This window comes from Thalassophryne amazonica, chromosome 4, assembly GCF_902500255.1.
Source record: "Thalassophryne amazonica chromosome 4, fThaAma1.1, whole genome shotgun sequence".
NCBI classification, from domain to species: Eukaryota; Metazoa; Chordata; class Actinopteri; order Batrachoidiformes; family Batrachoididae; genus Thalassophryne; species Thalassophryne amazonica.
In genome coordinates, this window is record NC_047106.1 from 69,579,590 (window position 1) to 69,600,108 (window position 20,519).

Sequence of the window (20,519 nt, forward strand, 5' to 3'; positions counted from 1 at the left end):
GTTGTTTAATTTTGTAGAAAAAAAAAAGCAGATCTGCTCGTTAGTCTGCATCTAAAAAGGAGTGATCACACCTTGGAGAGCTGTTGCACCAAGTGGACTGACATGAATCATGGCTCCAACACGAGAGATGTCAATTGAAACAAAGGAGAGGATTATCAAACTCTTAAAAGAGGGTAAATCATCACGCAATGTTGCAAAAGATGTTGGTTGTTCACAGTCAGCTGTGTCTAAACTCTGGACCAAATGCAAACAACATGGGAAGGTTGTTAAAGGCAAACATACTGGTAGACCAAGGAAGACAACAAAGCGTCAAGACAGAAAACTTAAAGCAATATGTCTCAAAAATCGAAAATGCACAACAAAACAAATGAGGAACGAATGGGAGGAAACTGGAGTCAACATCTGTGACCGAACTGTAAGATACCGCCTAAAGGAAATGGGATTTACATACAGAAATCTAAACGAAAGCCATCATTAACACCTAAACAGAAAAAAACAAGGTTACAATGGGCTAAGGAAAAGCAATCGTGGACTGTGGCTGACTGGATGAAAGTCATATTCAGTGATGAATCTCGAATCTGCATTGGGCAAGGTGATGATGCTGGAACGTTTGTTTGGTGCCGTTCCAATGAGATTTATAAAGATGACTGCCTGAAGAGAACATGTAAATTTCCACAGTCATTGATGATATGGGGCTGCATGTCGGGTAAAGGCACTGGGGAGATGGCTGTCATTACATCATCAATAAATGCACAAGTTTACGTTGATATTTTGGACACTTTTCTTATCCCATTAGTTGAAAGGATGTTTGGGGATGATGAAATCATTTTTCAAGATGATAATGCATCTTGCCATAGAGCAAAAACTGTGAAAACATTCCTTGCAAAAAGACACATAGGGTCAATGTGATGGCCTCCAAATAGTTCGGATCTTAATCCAATTGAAAATCTTTGGTGGAAGTTGAAGAAAATGACCATGACAAGGCTCCAACCTGCAAAGCTGATCTGGCAACAGCAATCAGAGAAAGTTGGAGCCAGATTGATGAAGTGTACTGTTTGTCACTCATTAAGTCCATGCCTCAGAGACTGCAAGCTGTTATAAAAGCCAGAGGTGGTGCAACAAATACTAGTGATGTGTTGGAGCGTTCTTTTGTTTTTCATGATTCCATAATTTTTTCCTCAGAATTATGTGATTCCATATTTTTTTCCCTCTGCTTGGTCTAAAAAAGTAACCGTTACTGACTGCCACAATTTTTTTCCCTGATTTCCTATAAATCTACAAAATTAAACAACTGAATGAACATCCTCAGAGGCCAGTGATTCCATAATTTTTGCCAGGGGTTGTATGTGCTGTGTGCAGAAGTCATTATACCTGCCCTTAATGCTTACCACTGCACAATGAAACAAGCAGAAAAGCATCATGGCTTATTATTTTTTCCAGTATCTTACTTTGAAATAAGTTATCTGAAACCAAAATGCTCAAAGTATAACTATTTAACAACTTCCAAATGAGATGAGATTGATGCTCCATGCACAATAAAATACAAATTAAATTAATCTTTGGCTATTTTATTGGGCCGAGATGTGATGATGAGATCCTATTGTACCTTTCACTTGCTGCCATCGTCTCATTTTTCGGCACCAGCACTGGGTATGTTTCAGGGATGTTGATTCCTGACATAACAAATTGTCTCACTTCTCCCACTAGTATCTGACAGTATCACATAGACAGAGCAGAAGAGACGAGCTTTGCTCCACAGGCCACAGTTAACAGACAGGCAGATTGCAGCCATACCATGCACAAATGTGTGAGATCTGTTGTGAATCCCGTTTTGTTTTGGAGCCTCTGTAACCAAGATGTCCATCGTTATCTCCAAACCATTTGTAATCAGTGACTAAGAATCTCCTGAATCAAATAAAATCTTCTGACTGATGTTTATTTTTTATAATATTTATGTTGTTGCATTTGTATTTCTGTTCATTATAAATGCGCATGCTGATGAAATCTGTAGTGGATTACTGTTGCTTTCCTGTCATTTTGAACCTGATGCTTGCTGAAGAATTTTGTATTCCGTCAGCATTCTTTTTAAACTCAGCAGACTCTTGTATATGAAAATGTCAGATCAACAGATTGTGACATACTCAAGCAAAACCATCTGACATCAATGACCACTTCACAGCCAGATTAATTTACATCACTTTTTTCACTTTTTTACCCAGTACCCATGTAGCCGCTGTGCAATACAGCAAATTTTGCAGTGCTACGTTAACACTGTAGTGAGTGCATATGGTCCCATTAAATATATTGTGAAATAAACCCTATTATAGTGTTACATCGACTATACTTGAGTGTTAAATTCAGGTGATCAGTTGATGATCAGTTTAGCTGTGGGTCACTCCTCTGAGTCTGGTCTGCTTGAGGTTTCTTCCTCAATATCTTCAGAGGGAGTTTTCCTTACCACTGTTGCTTGTGTGCTTGCTCAGGGGGGTTGGTAAGGTTAGACCTTACTCGTGTGAAGCACTTTGAGCCAGCTTTGTTGTGATTTGGCACTATACAAATAAAATTAATTGCATAATCAACAGTAATACAGTTCATTTACACTGATACAGTTGACTTAAGGTACAGCTGCAGTATGTAGGATAAATCCTTCAAATAACAGAGACAAAGTGACAACCTGACATTCATTTTCAGTCAGAGTTTTGCAGTGACAATGGACAACAGTTGCTATGTCACCAACTTGGCAGGGCCAAAATAGACAGTAAATCTATTTTATGCAAATGCTGAGCAACGCAACATGGTGACTGCTAATCTGAGGCAGCATGTCAGTGGGTTGTTCACTCAAACAAAACAATACAAGATGGCAGAATGGTCTCCAAAATAGCTGTATTTCTGTATAAATCCAATATGTTTGGCATTTTTTCCTCATATTTTGTAAAGAATAGTGAGAAATAAACACTTCTAAAAATCTAAAGAAGCTGTTTTTGTAACCAGATAACACCCTTGAAGTGATTTACAAGATATTGTGCAGATAATGCTAACTGGTCACTGTGAAAGCCGTTGAACTGAAACAAATCAAGTGAACTAAGTGAGTAGTCAGGCAAGAAGGAAAAAAAAAAACTCATTCTGACACTGTCTAGGTTTTCCGTCCTTTGTAATCTATCATTAAACATTGTGCACATTGACGCCAAGTAACCACAGTGTAGCTATGCTTCAGAATCGTCCATCAAGTGGTTAATGCCGACTACATGTTGAAATTTTGCCTCTGTCGCTTGTGGCTAATGTGGCTGTAGGGCAAGTATCTTTTCGTGGTGAAGGTGCAGATTGCATTATGCCTCGCTGGTAACAGTTTTGTTTCTTTTAATGTTCTCACTTCTTTGGTGATGGAGTCTCATGTTCCCTGGCCTTCTCTTGTGATAACCAATATGTATGTTCCTACATTTAACAAAAATTAAGGTTCTCAAAGTTGTTAGCCTGCACTAGCAATCAGTAGGCAGTATACAGGGGAGCAACCACTGATTCCTCTAATATTTTTTCTTCAGTTTTCAAGCCACACTACAATATGTGAAAGGAGCAGTAAGTATGTCTTTTCTGGGCTACTGTATGTACATGGAGGTGCAACATGGAGGCCTCCATAAGTGGGTCCGCTTTTACGTAGATATGCAGGGCTCATTCTCAGTTCATGGAAACACATTCATTGTTGCATACAGTCATGCACACATGATATATTACATTTATGCAAATAAAAAACCCTAAATCCTACTCACTGTAACTTAAATGGGACCCTTGATATTTGCTATGTCAGGGTTTTTTTTTTTTGTTTGTTTTTTTGTTGTTTTTTTTTTTCAAAAATTTTTGTCAGTGTCAAAATTTACTGACATGGTAGGATTTTTGGACTCTAAAAACATCTAAAAGCAATCTATCAAATCAGCGACTGTAACGGTTTAACTGCTGCCTGTCGTTATGGTTACAGCCTTGTACATGACATATTACTTCTTTGCCCAAGTAATATGTCATGTACAAGGTTAAGATATACAAACACTTGATGACACTGCTGAAATGTTTGGAAAACCCGATTGCACACAAAGAGTGCTGAGGCGTGCCAATCGTCTCTTTATCTGGCAAATGAATATATACTGACTATGCAATAAGATGATTTTTTATTGCACTGTCATTACATATTCATTGTATTGCAACAACACAGCAAAGTTGCATCAGTGTTTAACTTCCAAAAACAAACGTATGAGCAACTTAAGCACACCAGCTTGAGGGTTGATGGATTTTGGCCAATTGTGAAGGAACAGCTCACTCAGACAAACTTCATTTCATGGCCATTATAAGAGCCTGATATAGAGTCTCAGTTCCTCTCTTTGAACTTGGCAGAGAAGAACAAAACTGTTCTCTTTCGTGGTGTTTATTCTCAGCTTGCTGGGGGACTGCACTGTGAAGCCTGATAATTTGTTGATGTCTTTGCAGAAGGCATACTTTTGGGTTTTGTGACAGGCTAATGAGAGCAGGTATGGTTCCAGTCTGCCTGTCAGGTAAACAGGCTAACAGTGTTATTGTTTGAAACAAAATTCAGAATTGCATCAAAGACCAGTCCCAAATTAGATGATTTTCCCCAAAAGGAGGGGGTGTGTTGTGCTCCAATGTTTCAGAAGCCCCTCGCCACTCGGCTCTCTACCCAGCTTCAAAGCACTGTGTACACTCTTTGAAATTCATTGAAAGCATCAGATTAATAATGCAGAGAGAGACAGTCAAAAAAATAAAGGGGCACGCACTGTGATGCCTTCTCCATTCCTTTGCTAAGAAAGCATTGAAACACATCTGATGGAACTGATGGATGGGAGCAGTGAAAAGACAACAGTTAAAGTAAGATGGAAGTAAATTTCCAGGATGCAACCAGATATGTCACCTAAATTAAACCATTTTTTTCTGTTTTGTTACAAATCCCAAATCCTTTATTGTTTCCCTTTTGAATTTGTACCAGAACAACAGCAACAACAAAAATCCACGATAAATAATTGAAGTACAATAATATATCTTTACATAGAGTTCTAGTTCAAAAGACTTGACAAACCACAAAAAAGCAAAATGAGACGACACAAAACAAAAAATCCCATTGTCGCAGACCGAACGCCCCCCCCCCCCCCCCCCCTAAAAATTGGTCCGGTCCTGCCTTCAATGTGCATGTCATTTGGGACCACAGCAGCTCGTCTGAGGCTGAGCCTCTACACCCAAAGTGCTCAAAGGAAATAATGTGATTATTAACCATCAGATGACAATGTAAAAACTCTTAAATCATTCTAAAGTCAGTTTTAAGCAGAAATGAGGCTGTTTTAAGCAGAAATGAGGCAATATTCGGTGAGTCGCTACTGGTGCTTTGAAATGACAGAGGCGCAGTGAATGCAGCAGCTACAGCTCATGCTGCTGTGGCGCTCTGATCCTTCCTCTGTCTTTTATTATGAAATAATGCTGAATTTATGTGGAAATGATTGTTGTACAAAAGCTTCAGATATCAGTCGCTGAGATAGATGATGACTGAAGTGCAGGTTTAAGCAGAAATGAGGTGCTAATTGGTGAAACGCGGCTGACGCACAGAAATGACGCATGCGCAGTGAAGGTAGGAGTGAGCGATTTTTAGGTGGGGCAGTTCGGTCTGCGACACCGTCTTTCATTGTTAATAACGACAATGAAGACAAAAAATAAGTTATGCTGTGTCACTGAGTTTCACGCAACTGTGTTTGCTGCAATGCTTTTCTTTCTTTTTTCTTTACCTATTTGTTTCCTTTCTTTCTTTCTCTTTCTTGCTTTCTTTACTCTCTATTTTTTTGCTTTCCATCTTTACTGTGTTTTCTTTTTAGCTTTCTTTTCTTTCTATCCTAAACTTTCTTTTCTTCCAGTAATTGCTTTTGTCTTTGTATTCTTCTCTTTCTTTTTCTGTCTCTCTCTTTCCTTCTTTCTGCAGACAGGACTGGGCGGTTACATGCTTGTTTCTGATCATTTATCTTCCCCGGTGTTTGTATATCTTAACCACAGAGGAAGGTATTGATCCCACTCCCCTCCTCTCTCTCTCTTTTCATCCTTCATTCTTCTTCACGACAAACAGTTCCCACCCAGGCTGTGAATTAACCAACACAAGCTGACATCTTGTCTTCCATCTGACAAGAAGCCGTTCACGGTGATGATGAGGAGAGTGACACTGCGGTTTCTGCAATAATTTCACATGAGAGAATCATTTTCCGCTGCACCACAGCATTCATTAACAGCTTCAATTGGACAAATGCTGTAAAATGTCATCAGAACTTTTTATCAAGCCATCCGCTTTGGTTAGTTTTATTTTTGAGACAGTTTTCCTCTTAGGCAACCAGACAAAAACCCATGAACATAAATGAATGACTGTTTTTGTGAAATTTTTAGCAGTCAATTCAATTCAGCTCTTTCGTACCTCAAGGAAAAATACGTGGTGTGTCCATAAAGTAACGGTCCTTTTTATTTTATTTTTTAAACTATATGGATTTCATTCATATGTTTTTACGTCAGACATGCTTGAACCCTCGTGCGCATGCGTGAGTTTTTCCACGCCTGTCGGTGATGTCATTCGCCTGTGAGCACGCCTTGTGGAAGGAGTGGTCCCGCCCCCTTGTCGGATTTTCATTGTCTGGAAATGGCGGAATGAAAAGGACTTTTTTTCCATCAGAATTTTTTCAGAAGCTGTTAGAGACTGGCACCTGGAAACCATTCGAAAAATTTATCTGGCTTTTGGTGAAAATTTTACGGGCTTCACAAAGAATAAGGACTTTAACTACAGCTTTAAGAAGCCCGGCGCTCCTGGACCCACTACCACCGCCAAACACCCCCCAGGTGGACACGACAAACCGACTCTCTGCGAAGCATAGAAGAGGTGAGGTAAGTTAGCAATTACAACTAATATCCTTCAAAAGACACACACTATCAGCAACACATACAGGTCTGTATTTTAAGCTTTATGCAAATAAGCAGCTTCTCACAACAGGTGGAGGACCATTTGTCCGCATGCCACAGCAGTGAGAAGCGACCTGCACAATCCTCATCACAATTCAAGTATACTGCGTAACAAAATACCAAGTTACTATCAACAATTAGTCAAACACTTAATCACCTTTGATGTGTGCTGACAGCATGTGTCCCTCACCCTTCCCTGCTTCACGGGCTCAATGTGTCAAACCCAGGCGCGGTCCTCAGCGTCTCACAAACGAACATCACAAGGTCGAGTTCCCGGCAGTTCTGCTTGAATCACACATGACTTAAATGCAGAACGTCATCCAATTATCTGCTTCAGCTGAAAGTCTTTAAGGTTACATGTTAGCACCATTCACAGGTGCTACACATGATGTTGATGAGGGTGAAGGATTCTTCAGCCAGCACCTTCTCCACAGACAAATCAGTTCTCATGCCACCTGGAGAGCAAAGAAAAGAAAAGAACACCAAAATATCCAGCCACACCCCCCAACACACAACAGTACCCCCCCTTTAACGGGAAGCCTCCCGGCGACCGAACAGACCAGGCCCGAGAACAGCACCTCCCTCCGGGGTCCTCGTCAGGAAGCAGATAGCACCACGCTCCCAAGGTCCACCACAGACAGCAGGACAGGGCACCGCAGCTGGAAGGCCGGCTGGCATCAACAAAAGCCCCAAAACATTCCCCAGTACAAGCCAACACACAGGAAAAAACACAAAACCCACCCAAAACCTCCCCAGGGGACCGTCCCATCAAACCCCGGGAAGAAAAGAAAAACTCCCAAACACAAAAACCCAACACAGCCCCACAAACACAATACAAACATAAATGCATAAAAGAAAAATAACAACCCCCCCAGAACGACCTACAGAGCCCAACTCCCCCCAGAAGGCCTTTACCGCCAGTTCCAGGAGGAACAGCGAGAACCAGAATCCCACAAAGGTCCCCAGGTATACATGGAGCAAACGGCGCCCCCCAGAGGACCGTACCATCAACCCCAGGAGGTACCCACCCCACAACCCCGGAACCCCAGACCCGGCTACACTTGGCTAGTTGGCCCCAAGCCAATTCCCCCCCAGAGGACCGTCCCATCAACCCTGGAGGTGGAACCCAGAAGGAAACAGAACAAAATCAAAATTCAACCCCCGGAGGACTACCAAAAACAACCCCGGGGGGATATAAAACGACCGTAAACCCTGTTACCCTCCCCGGCACCCCGAAAGGCCCCAGATCCCTCCCAGAGCCCCTCGGCGGCTCAATTTTGGTGAACGGCTCAAAACATTAAGCCGGGGAAGGGAACAGGAAAAACTAACCCAGCCCCAACCCCAAGGCGCAGCGGAGAACCAGAAATACGTCCGGTGCCCCAACTCGACCATACCCCAGCCTCTCGTGAGGGGTGGAACTACCGAAATGGCGAACGGCAACAGATCGGCCCACCCCTCCGACTGAGGTATGTTCCCGCTGCACCACACCCCGGCAACACCAATGACGAACGGTACAAAGGCTCACCGAGGCTGGAGTGGAACCGGGCCATAACCAAACCAAGAAAAATGCCCCTAACACCCCCCCCCCCTAGGTGCAGAGGTCTTCTGAGAACGCTCAGCGTGACCAACCTGCACCACCCCACAACCCACAAGACAAACGGTCTTGGGGCAAGTGAGGTTGGGGTTAGGGATGTAGGGAAATAAAACACAACAAAATAAAATGACCCAACAACCCAAACACAAAATACCTAAAAACACATAAAAAATTAACGATTAAGTGAACCGAGACGGGCTTCTATCCGCCTAACATTCACTCCACCAGACACGCCTCTGACTCCCCAAACAAATTATAACCCCTATTTAAAGAAAACAAAACATTAACCCGTATTGTTTTTTTTTTTTTTTTTTATGTGTGTTTTGCCTGTCCCAGAACACCTGGAGATACGTCACCATTATTTTTCTTGATGTTTATATGTCGGGGCAATACAGTAATCTCTGCTCGTCCGAGCTGCATGGGCTCGTCAACAGGAGGAGCCAGTGGTCCCGTCGGAGGAGCCTCAGTGGGGCGAAGGAGAGGCGGCCCAGATCTGTGTCGGGGAAAGCCCCGAGACGAAAAAACCCGCTGTGATTGGCGTCCTCTCTCGCGTCCACGCTCCTTCATCCGATCATCTAGACGAATCACCAACGATATTAGCTCATCTAAATCGTTTGGCTCGTCACGGACTGCCAGCTCATCTTTTAATGACTCATTTAACCCATCTACAAGGACATTCACAGAGTTGTCCTGAAGCCACTCCTTTGATATCTTAGCTGTGTGCTTAGTGTCATTGTCTTGCTGAAAGATGAACCATCACTCCAGTCTGAGGTCAAGAGCGCTCTGGAGCAGGTTTTCATCCAGGATGTCTTTGTACATTTCTGCATTCATCTTTCCCTCAACCCTGACTAGTCTCCCAGTTCCTACCACTGAAAACCATTCCCACAGCATGATGCTGCCACCACCGTGCTTCACTTTAGGGATCGTGCCTGGTTTCCTCCGAACATGACCAGAGAATTTTGTTTCTCATGGTCTGGGAGTTCTTCAGGTGCTTTTTGACAAACTCCAGGTGGGCTGCCATGTGCCTTTTACTGGCCACTCTACGGGCCTGATTGGTGGATTGCTGGAGAGATGGTTGTCTTTTCAGAAGGTTCTCCTCTCTTGACAGAGGAATGCTGGAGCTCTGACAGAGTGACCATCAGGTCACTCCCTGACCTCCCTGACTAAGGCCCTTCTCCCCGATTGCTCAGTTTAGATGGACGACCATCTCTAGGAGGAGTCCTGGTGGATCCGAACTTCTTCCATTTACAGTTGATGGAGGCCTCTGTGCTTATTGGGACCTTCAAAGCAGCAGAAATGCTTTTGTATCCTTCCCCAGATTTGTGCCTCAAGACAATCCTGTCCCACAGGTCTACGGACAATTCCTTTGACTTCATGCTTGGTTTGTGCTCTGACATGCACTGTCAACTGTGGCACCTTATATGTACACAGGTGTGTGCCTTTCCAAATCAATCAATCAATCAATTTTTTTTATATCTTTTTAATCATTTTTTTAAATCATGTCTGATCAACTGAATGTTCCCCAGACGGACTCCAGTTAAGTTCGAGAAACATGTCAAGGATTTGAGATTCATGGCAAAGGCTCTGAATACTTATGTACATGTGACTTCTTAGTTCTTTATTTTTCTCTAAATTTGCCAAAATCTCAAATGTTTTTTAGATTGTCGTCATGGGATATTGTGTATAGAAGTTTGAGGGAAAATGAATTTAATCCATTTTGGAATAAGGCTGTAACATAAAAAATGTGGAAAAATTGAAGCATGTGAATACTTTCTGGATGCACTGTTCTATTTAATACTACTTTTGTCCAGTCTGGTTTACAGTGGTTGGATATATTTTTTATGCTCGCTTTATGAACACTGCACAAGTTGCAATGCACCCAGATGTACGGCTGACTGTAAACCTCAGCAAAATAAGGCAATGATCATAGTGTGCCCCCTACAGCGGTTCATTTTTGACTATACTTGGTAGGGAGAATTGAAGGAAAGGAAAGTGAATCATTCTTTCAGCTTTCACCGTGAGAGCGCTGCCTATTATTTTTGCATTGGCATGGTGCTGTGCACTGTTGCGGATGTGCGAGATTTGGTGTTGCATATTTAATGGACATGTTGCACCTAAATCATAACAGTTAACATTTAGGCTGAGATGAGAGATGAGATGAGATTTATTGTCACTGTCATTACACGAGTATAACAACGTAATTACGTTTACACTCCAATTACCTCAGGCAAGATACAGAAATTAATCCACAATTATTACTTGTTTACCATAATAACGGCACACATCAGAATTAAAGACAACACATATACAATTGACATTGTTTATGTGCACTAAACTTGAAGCAGTCCGTCATGCGACTTGAGGTAAAGTAGGTGAAGGCCGCAGCAGGCGGGGCCTGGGCCACCCAGCTTCTTAATTTTTTTTAAGGCTGTTAGTGACCATCCGATGATCCACCAGGATTACTTTGTGCACTTCCGTGACTGGTTTCAAAGTATATGGCATCCACAGCAAACAGCTACGGAGACGTCCGAAAACAAAGTACTCGTGAGAACTCTGTGTTTCCAACAAGTGACGTCAAGTGTTTCCGACAAGTGACGTCGCTTCTAGACACGTCCCAGTGTGCGCTTCAATGGAATGTATCTGCTAACGTTAAGAACTGAGGCACAGATTAATTCCAAAATTTACATAAGTGTGATGTCGTGTTATGACGACTTGTCTTTAACCCTCTGGGGCCGACGCCATCGTATACGACAGCTAAGACCGGGCTTTACTAAATTATAAATAACTTTTAAATGATATGAGATAGAAACTTACTCTTTTTTTTGGCTGAAAAGTTAACTCAGCGGACTTTCGAGCCAGCCATCTTTGTACTCCTCATAGAAGCTGTGTGATGACGTGCACAATGTGAGTGTCCAATCGGAATTGGTTCACCATCACATGGTTTTCCCAAATTCAATCATAGGGCAGATTCACCTCACATGAAAAGCCAAAGATCATTTTCAGGAGTGATATGTTACTAGTTGGCCCGTTTGAATAGCTCCTGGGTGCTCCAATGAGTACATACTATTGGGCTCCAAATGTGCCCTGCGCCATTATGCACAGCGATCCCTGAAAGCAGACAGAGCAGACGGAGACCCTCTGATGACAATCTCACATGCTCAAACAAAGAGTGTGTAACTATCAGGATTGCTCCACAAGTTTGCATGTGAATGTTACTGGATAACTCTGTTGCTTTTATCATGAAGACAAAAAACAAAAATGCATAGATCATTTTGTATATATTGTTCAAAATGTGCATTTGTGTTTATTGTTTGAACCTTTTTGTTGTACAGTCTTTCACACAAGACCTCAAATTACCTTTACAGTTGTTTATTATAGTTGCTGTGTGTTTTGAATAAATGTGTGTGGAAAATTATTTTTCGCTTTACTTTTTCCTTCCTTATTTTTGATTGTAAACCTTTTTTACACTTATAAAACACAACAAAAACATATATATTATTATGAAAGCACAGGTTGTCCTGAAAAAAAGAGACATAAAACCTGATTGTGGGATGCAGGGAGAGCTGTTAAGAGCAATAATAAAACATTTATGCTAGGTGAGTGAACTGTCTAAAAAATGCCCTCGGACCCCAGAGGGTTAAGTGTTCATTTTGATGCAGTCATGGTAAAAGCAGCAGCTGTGAGAAGGTTTTGTGCACCTGTGAACGCAGACTGTTACAAACACTAATAAGTGTTGTACATAACTGTGAAAAATCTAATATATATATATATATATATGAGGTCTGTGAGAAAACTATCTGACCTATATGGATTTGAATCATGTGCGCTTGCATCAGACAAGCTTGAACCTTTGTGCGCATGCCTGAATTTTTTACGACTGTCGGTTGCGTCATTTGCCTGTGAACACTGGTCCAGCCCCCTCGTCGGATTTTTATTGTTTAGGAATGGCGGAGCGACTGCCGCTTTGTTCCATGAAAATTTTTTCAGAAACTCTGCCAGACAGCCAGATGGAAACCATTTGGAAGATTCAGATGGCTTTCGGTGAAGATTCTATCGGTATCACACGGATTAAGGAACATTAAAACTGGATTAAAAAAGGCCCACGGCGGTCATCGACAGGCTGGAACGAGCAGATCACTTCCAAATTTAAGGCTCTGTTGATGCAGGACGTCGTGTGACTAGCATAGAAGTTTCAGAAGAGGTCGGGATCAGCACTTTATCGGCACATTCCACTGTTAAAGGAGATTTTGTAATGAAAGACGTGCGGACGGATTCGCGCATCGGGAGGCAGCCGCTCATGGCGCTGGACAAACAACACGTCCATCTTGGAAGTCTCACAGGACAAGTTGGAACATGCCCAGCTGTTAAACAATTTCTCGGATACTCACTGGACTGAAAAGCCACCGAAAGCCGTCTCAATCTTATGAATGGTTTCCAACACGGAGGTGTTTTTTCCGTGCCGACGCGCGAAATCCTCTGCACGTCTTTCATTACAAAATCTCCTGTAACAGTGGAATGTGCTGCAAAAGTGCTGTGTCCAGCACTTTTGCCATTTTGCCTCTCTTGCCATTTCTGTGGTAGTCACACGATGTCCTGGATCAACACAGCGTTCAGTTTAGAAATGATCTGGTCATTCCAGCCTGTTGATGGCTGCTCAGTGCGCCGCGCGCCCTCCGCCATTGTGGGCCATCTTTAAAAAGGTTTTAACACTCCTTAATCCGTGTGACGCCGACAGAATCTTCACCAAAATCCATCTGAATCTTTTGAATGGTTTCCAACTGGCTGTCTCTAACAGTTTCTGATAAAAAATTCATGGAGCAAAGCGGCAACCTCTCAGCATTCTCAGACAATAAAAATCCGACGAGGGGGGTGGACCAGTGCTCACTCAAAGCCTGACACAGGCGATTGATGCAACCGACAGGCGTGAAAAAACTCACGCATGCGCACGAAGGTTCAAGCTTGTCTGATGCAAGCACACATGATTTAAATCCATATAGTTTTTGAAAAAATTAAAAAGGTCGGATAGTTTTCTCACAGACCTTGTATATATATCTCATCATGTTGCCTGTACAAATGTCACAGAGACATTTCATGTCCATTAAGCGGCAATAAACAGCTGACACGTGGACACAGCGTAACAGCCATTTTAACCCGCATGTCAGCTGCTTTTTTAAGGGATTATTCAACATGAATTCACTTTTAAAAAGTTCCTTATAGAGATTGACATTTAATGACATTTGAGAGAGTCTACAAGCTTAATACTGATTATATTTTGTTCAAATTCAGCCAGACATCCATCTGAATTGGGTTAAAACAGCTGCTGCCACACACACACACACACACACACACACACACACACACACACACACACACACACACACACACACGTGCGCGCACACATATATCCACAGACTCTCTCAAAGTAAAACAAAATACTTTCATTGAAAGCTCCATTGAAAAGAACACAAAGTAAAAGATGAAAAAAAAATAACATTCCACTCACCCCAGTGTGAAGATTTCAGAATTAGTCCACAACAAAAACAAGCCCCCACGCACGCATCATGTGTGATTGCAATTGTGTACATCACCTTTCCTTCTAACAACACTCAATAAACGTTTGGGAACTGAGGACACTAATTGTTGAAGCTTTGTAGGTGGAATTCTTTCCCATTCTTGCTTGATGTACGACTTCAGTTGTTTAGAAGCCCGGGGTCTCCATTGTCGTATTTTGCGCTTCATAATGCGCCACACATTTCCAGTGCGCGATAGGTCTGGACTGTAGGCAGGCCATTCTAGTACCCGCACTCTTTTACTACGAAACCACGCTGTTGTAACATGTGCAGAATGTGGCTTGGCATTGTCTTGCTGAAATAAGCAGGGACGTCCCTGAAAAAGATGCTGCTTGGATGCAGCATCCAAAACCTGGATGTACATTTCAGCATTGATCGTGCCATCACAGATGTGTAAGTTGCCCATGCCATGGGCACTAACACACCCCCATACCATCACAGATTGCTGGCTTTTGAACTTTGCGCTGGTAACAATCTGGATGGTCTTTTTCCTCTTTTGTCTGGAGGACACGACGCCCATGATTTCCAAAAACAATTTGAAATGTAGACTCATCAGACGACAGCACACTTTTCCACTTTGCGTCTGTCCATTTCAAATGAGCTCGGGCCTAGAGAAGGTGGCGGTGTTTCTGGATGTTGTTGATGTATGGCTTTCGCTTTGCATGGTAGAGTTTACCTTGCACTTGTAGATGTAGCAAAGAAATGTGTTAACTGACAATGGTTTTCTGAAGTGTTCCTGAGCCCATCTGGTAAGATCCTTTACACAATGATGTTGGTTTTTAATGCAGTGCCGCCTAAGGGATCGAAGGTCACGGGCATTCAATGTTGGTTTTCGGCCTTGCCGCTTACGTGTAGAAAGTTCTCCAGATTCTCTGAATCTTCTGATTATGGACTGTAGATGATGGAATCCCTAAATTCCTTGCATTGAATGTTGGAGAAACATTGTTCTTAAACTACTGGACTATTTTTTCATGCAGTTGTTCACGAAGTGGTGATCCTCGCCGCATCTTTGCTTGTGAATGGCTGAGCCTTTTTGGGGATGCTTCTTTTATACCCAATCATGACACTCGCCTGTTTCCAATTAACCTGTTCACCTGTGGAATGATCCAAACAGGTGTTCTTTGAGCATTCTTCAACTTTCCCAGTCTTTTGTTACCCCGTCCAAAATTTTTGAAATGTGTTACAGGCATCCATTTCAAAATGAGCAAACATTTGCACAAAAACAATACATTTTATCAGTTTGAACATTAAATATCTTGTCTTTGTGGTGTATTCAATTGAATATAGGTTGAAGAGGATTTGCAAATCACTGGATTCTGTTATAATTTACATTTTACACAATGTCCCAACTTCATTGGAATTGGGGTTGTAATTATACAACTCAAAAGTTCCTGTGGGTAACAAAAAATATGAGATCGCTCAGGCTAGTACTGATCCTTTCCTGAACTTATAATATTTTATTTTGGTTTGTGATGATGTGCCTCAGGTGCAGATGTGTGGTTCTGCTGCAGGTGATTCACCCTTTATCATTCATCACTGGGGTGCTCATTTTGACACCAATATATCCGGTGATGTGCTGGTGAATTTAAATTACCTTTGTTCTGTGTGGTTCAGAGGAACACATGACTCACACTACAAGAGTTGTTTTATGAGGTAGTAAAGCAATCAAAGCATCAGCTGCAACTGATGCGTGCAACGTGTGTTTTTATGTAATGCCGTGCTATTTGGACATTTAATTTATTTTGTTTTGCACTATGGATGTTGAAGAGAAGATATTCCTTTATTAGTCCTGCATGGGGAAATTTGCAATATCACAGCAGCATTGGTAATAGTACCGTATTTTCCACAGTATAAGTTGCAGCATTTTTATGAGTTTGAGAGTTTTTGCAACATAGGAGGTCTCTTAGATAATAAACCGACCCTTTTATTTATTTTTTTTTAACTATATGGATTTGAATGACATGCGATTACACCAATCATGCTTGAACCCTCGTGCGCATGCGTGAGTTTTTTCACGCGTCGGTGACGTCATTTCCCTGTGGGCAGGCCTTGAGTGAGATGTGGTCCCGCCCTCTCGGCTGAATTCCTTTGTTTCACACGCTGCTCAAGACGGCGCGCGTTGCTTTATCAAAATTTTTTCTGGACCTGTGAGGAATATCCGAGTGGACACTATTCGAGAAATTAAGATGGTTTTCTGTGAAAAGTTTAACGGCTGATGAGAGATTATGGGGTGTTTCTGTCGGTGTAAGGACTTCCCACGGAGCGGGACGTCCTGCAGCACTTCCAGGCGCTGTCGTCAGCCTGTTTCGAGCTGAAAACATCCTAATTTAAGGCTTAATTCACCCAGGACATCGTGAGAGAACAGAGAAGATTCAGAAGAGGGCCGGCATGAGGAATTTATGCGGACATTCCACTGTTTAAGGACTTTTTTAATGAAAGATGTGTGCGCAAATTCGCCGAGTCGTTTCCGTGTCGACTCGGCAAATCTGTGTGCGCCGCGACAGGAAAAACACCTCCGTGTTGAAAACCATTTGTAGAATTCAGGCGGCTTTTAATGGCTTTCAACAAGTGAGTAACTGAGAAATTGTGTAACAGCTTGGGCATGTTCCAACTTGCCCGTTAAGATTTCCAACGGAGGTGTTTTTCCTGCCGCGACCCCCCCCGCGGTCGGGTCCAGCCCGACATGCGACTCTGCCCGCACATTCTTTCATTACAAAATGACCGTTAACAATGGAATGTCCGAATAAACTCCTCATGCCGACTTCTTCTGAAAGTTCTCTGTTCTCTGACGACTTACTGCGTCAACAGAGCCTGAAATGTGGAAGTTTTCAACTTGAAACGGCGAGACGCTGCCGCCATCGAAGCGCAGATCGCCGTCAGGCGCCGTGGACCGTCCTTAAAGCGACACTACCAGACCAAAATCTCTCATCAGCCGTTAAAATTTTTACCGAAAACCAGCTGAATTTATTGAAGTGGTGTCCACTCAGTTGTGCTTTACAGTTTTGAAAAATTTTTATCAACAAAGCAACAGTCTCTGAGCCATTCCTAAACAATGAAAAAAATCGACGAGCGGGTGGACACTCCTCACTCAAAGACTGCCCACAGGCGAATGACGTAACCGACAGGCGTGAAAAAACTCTCGCATGCCCACGAGGGTTCAAGCATGTCTGATGTAATCACACGTGATTCAAATCCATATGGTTTTTGAAAAAAATAATAAGGTCGGATACTTTTCTAATAGACCTCGTATATACGGAAAAAAAAAATCATAACTCACAACCACGAATTTTCTTTCCACTGGAAATGAGAAACACACCATTAAACTGCCTTTTCGTTTTAAAAAATGAGGTGAAAACTTCCTAACAGGGCTTGATTACTTACAGCATGTGTTTAAAGTAAGTAGGGTCACACTTAAAGTGTTCTTTAAAAAAGCGATCATGATGGTTACTATTTTGAGCTTTTCACCAAGTCGGGCGACCGATAAAATACAATTAGTAGTCATGCTCACATCAAGCAAATAAATATGAATAAATGTCTTTATTAAACAGCATAGATTGCTGTCGAAGGACACAAAGAACTGTGCCGTAAAAACCCACAGTGACAGACATTCATGTCTGTGTGTGCGTTGTTACCTTGCACATAAACAGATTCCACAGCAGAGTAACAATGTAGGAAACATAAATGTGGGAAACATAAATGTGCTGTGAGCTGATTTAAAACTGAATTTTCCCTAAGTTTGCGTTGGACCGCTCTGTCACTTTGAGAAATCTTCCACATAGAATCTGACGGAGATCAAAAGTCCATAAAGGGTTCATGTGATACTACTGTTGAATGAGGAAGAGGAAAAGTCTTAAACAGCTGACTGTGGAGACTGAAATAAAACAGTCTGTTCTCTGGACAGGCATGGAGTTGTTTCCATGGAACATATTTTGTGATGTTTTGTCAAAAATAGGAAAATACTATAAACTTTGTAAGGAAGACATACAGAACCAGTCAAGGGTTTAGAAACACTGCAATTCAGTTGAAAAGGGAACGTGTGTAAAGGTTTGACTGATAGTGTAAATATAATATATGCAGTGGGTACTACATTAGACTTAGAGTATTCAGTTGAATAGGAAAGTGTGTCCAAACCTTTCAGTGGTTGTGTATATATTAGATATGCAGTGGTTACTGCATATGGTTACTGCAGTGGGTACTGGGTGCAGTGTGCATACAGTCAAGCCGATTTAACAGAAGTATTGCACAGTTTGTTAAGCTTGGATATACATAAGTAAAGATATACACTTACTGGGAGCAGTGCAGATTATACAGTCTAACAGCACCAGGATGGAAGGACCTTACAATGCCTCTCCTTCAGACAGTTTGGGTAAATCAGTCTGTCCCTGAGGGAGCTGCCCATTGCTTTTGATGGTGCCCTATAGTAAGTGAGACTGGTTCTCCAGTAGAGATGATAGTTTGGTTACCATCTTGCTCTCACCCACCACCTGCACTGGCTCAAGGTGACATCCCATGACTGAACTGGCTTTTTGGATCAGTGTTTCCAGTGTCTTCCTGTCTGCTGTTAATATGCGACTGACACAGCAGATCACTCCAAAGATGATGGCTGATGCCACCACAGTCATAAAAGGTTTTTAGGAGGTTACCTTACACTTCAATCAACTTCAATCAACTTTTTTCTTATATAGCGCCAAATCACAACAAACAGTTGCCCCAAGGCGCTCTATATTGTAAGGCAACGCCATACAATAATTATGAAAAACCCCAACGGTCAAAACGACCCCCTATGAGCAAGCACTTGGCTACAGTGGGAAGGAAAAACTCCCTTTTAACAGGACGAAACCTCCAGCAGAACCAGGCTCAGGGAGGGGCAGTCTTCTGCTGAGACTGGTTGGGGCTGAGGGAAAGAACCAGGAAAAGACATGCTGTGAAGGGGGGCAGAGATCGATCACTAATGATTAAATGCAAAGTGATGCATACGGAGCAAAAAGAGAAAGAAACAGTGCATCATGGGAACCCCCCCACAGTCTATGTCTAAAGCAGCATAACCAAGGGATGGTCCAGGGTCACCTGATCCAGCCCTAACTATAAGCCTTAGCGAAAAGGAAAGTTTTAAGCCTAATCTTAAAAGTAGAGAGGGTATCTGTCTCCTGATCTGAATTGGGAGCTGGTTCCACAGGAGAGGAGCCTGAAAGCTGAAGGCTCTGCCTCCCATTCTACTCTTACAAACCCTAGGAACTACAAGTAAGCCTGCAGTCTGAGAGCGAAGCACTCTAATGGGGTAATATGGTACTACGAGGTCCCTAAGATAAGATGGGACCTGATTATTCAAAACCTTATAAGTAAGAAGAAGAATTTTAAATTCTATTCTAGAATTAACAGGAAGCCAATGAAGAGAGGCCAACACGGTTGATCTTCAGTTGATCTTTGTCTCTTCAACAGATATCACCTGCTCTGACCCTTTTTTCACTTTTTAAAATATAGACTCATAAAATTGGTGTTACTTTGTGTCCATAGGGTGAATAAGAAGTCTGCGAGTCACAGAGCTTTCTCTTATCGTGCCAGACTTACTTACGTGGTGTGTCCATAAAGTAACGGTCCTTTTTTTTTTTTTGTTAAAAACTATATGGATTTCATTCATATGATTTTACGTCAGACATGCTTGAACCCTCGTGCGCATGCATGAGTTTTTCCACGCCTGACGGTGACGTCATTCACCTGTGAGCACGCCTTGTGGAAGGAGTGGTCCCGCCCCTCGTCGGATTTTCATTGTCTGGAAATGGCGGAATGAAAAGGACTTTTTTTTTCCATCAGAATTTTTTCAGAAGCTGTTAGAGACTGGCACCTGGAAACCATTCGAAAAATTTATCTGGCTTTTGGTGAAAATTTTACAGGCTTCACAGAGAATAAGGACTTTAACTACAGCTTTAAGGACCCCTTTAAGGACGGTTGGTGTGCCGTGCTCCGAGCTGCAACGTCGCGGCACAAACCACTGGATCATTTCTAAGCTGATGGCTCTGTGGATACGAGACCGTCGTGTGCTCTTTCTCTGGTTATCACAAGAGCTGGACATCAGCCATTTTCCGGCAGATTTCACTTTTAACAAGAGATTTGTCATGGAAAGCCGCGCGGAGGCTTCGCGCGTCACGACCGATTCGCTGATGAAGTGAGACAAAGGAACACCTCCGTTTCGGCGTGTCAGAGGACAAGTTTGGACATGTCTATCTCGGCTTTCAGTGCTTACCAGTCGAGTGAGTATAAGAGAACTTGTGGAGAGCTGGACATGTCCCAACTTGGGGAAAATAAAATAAAAATAAAAAGGACCGTTACTTTATGGACACACCACGTATTTTCCCTTTCATATGACTAGCATACTG

At 42.4% G+C, this 20,519-nt stretch overlaps 1 protein-coding gene across 2 annotated transcripts in view; it reads left to right on the top strand.

Annotated features, from left to right (window-relative positions):
* pcp4b (Purkinje cell protein 4b) overlaps positions 1–20,519 on the top strand; it is a 176,043-nt gene that overhangs the window by 113,026 nt on the left and 42,498 nt on the right. The window contains exons 1-2 of one of the 2 annotated variants that reach the window (XM_034168078.1): positions 12,212–12,216; positions 15,001–15,003. The exons of the other annotated variant lie outside the window; for it this stretch is intronic. Coding sequence (XP_034023969.1) covers position 15,003 — 1 coding nt within the window. The 5' untranslated portion in view covers positions 12,212–12,216; positions 15,001–15,002. Of the gene's footprint in view, positions 1–12,211; positions 12,217–15,000; positions 15,004–20,519 lie in introns of those variants that run through there. 2 annotated transcript variants of the gene reach the window in all.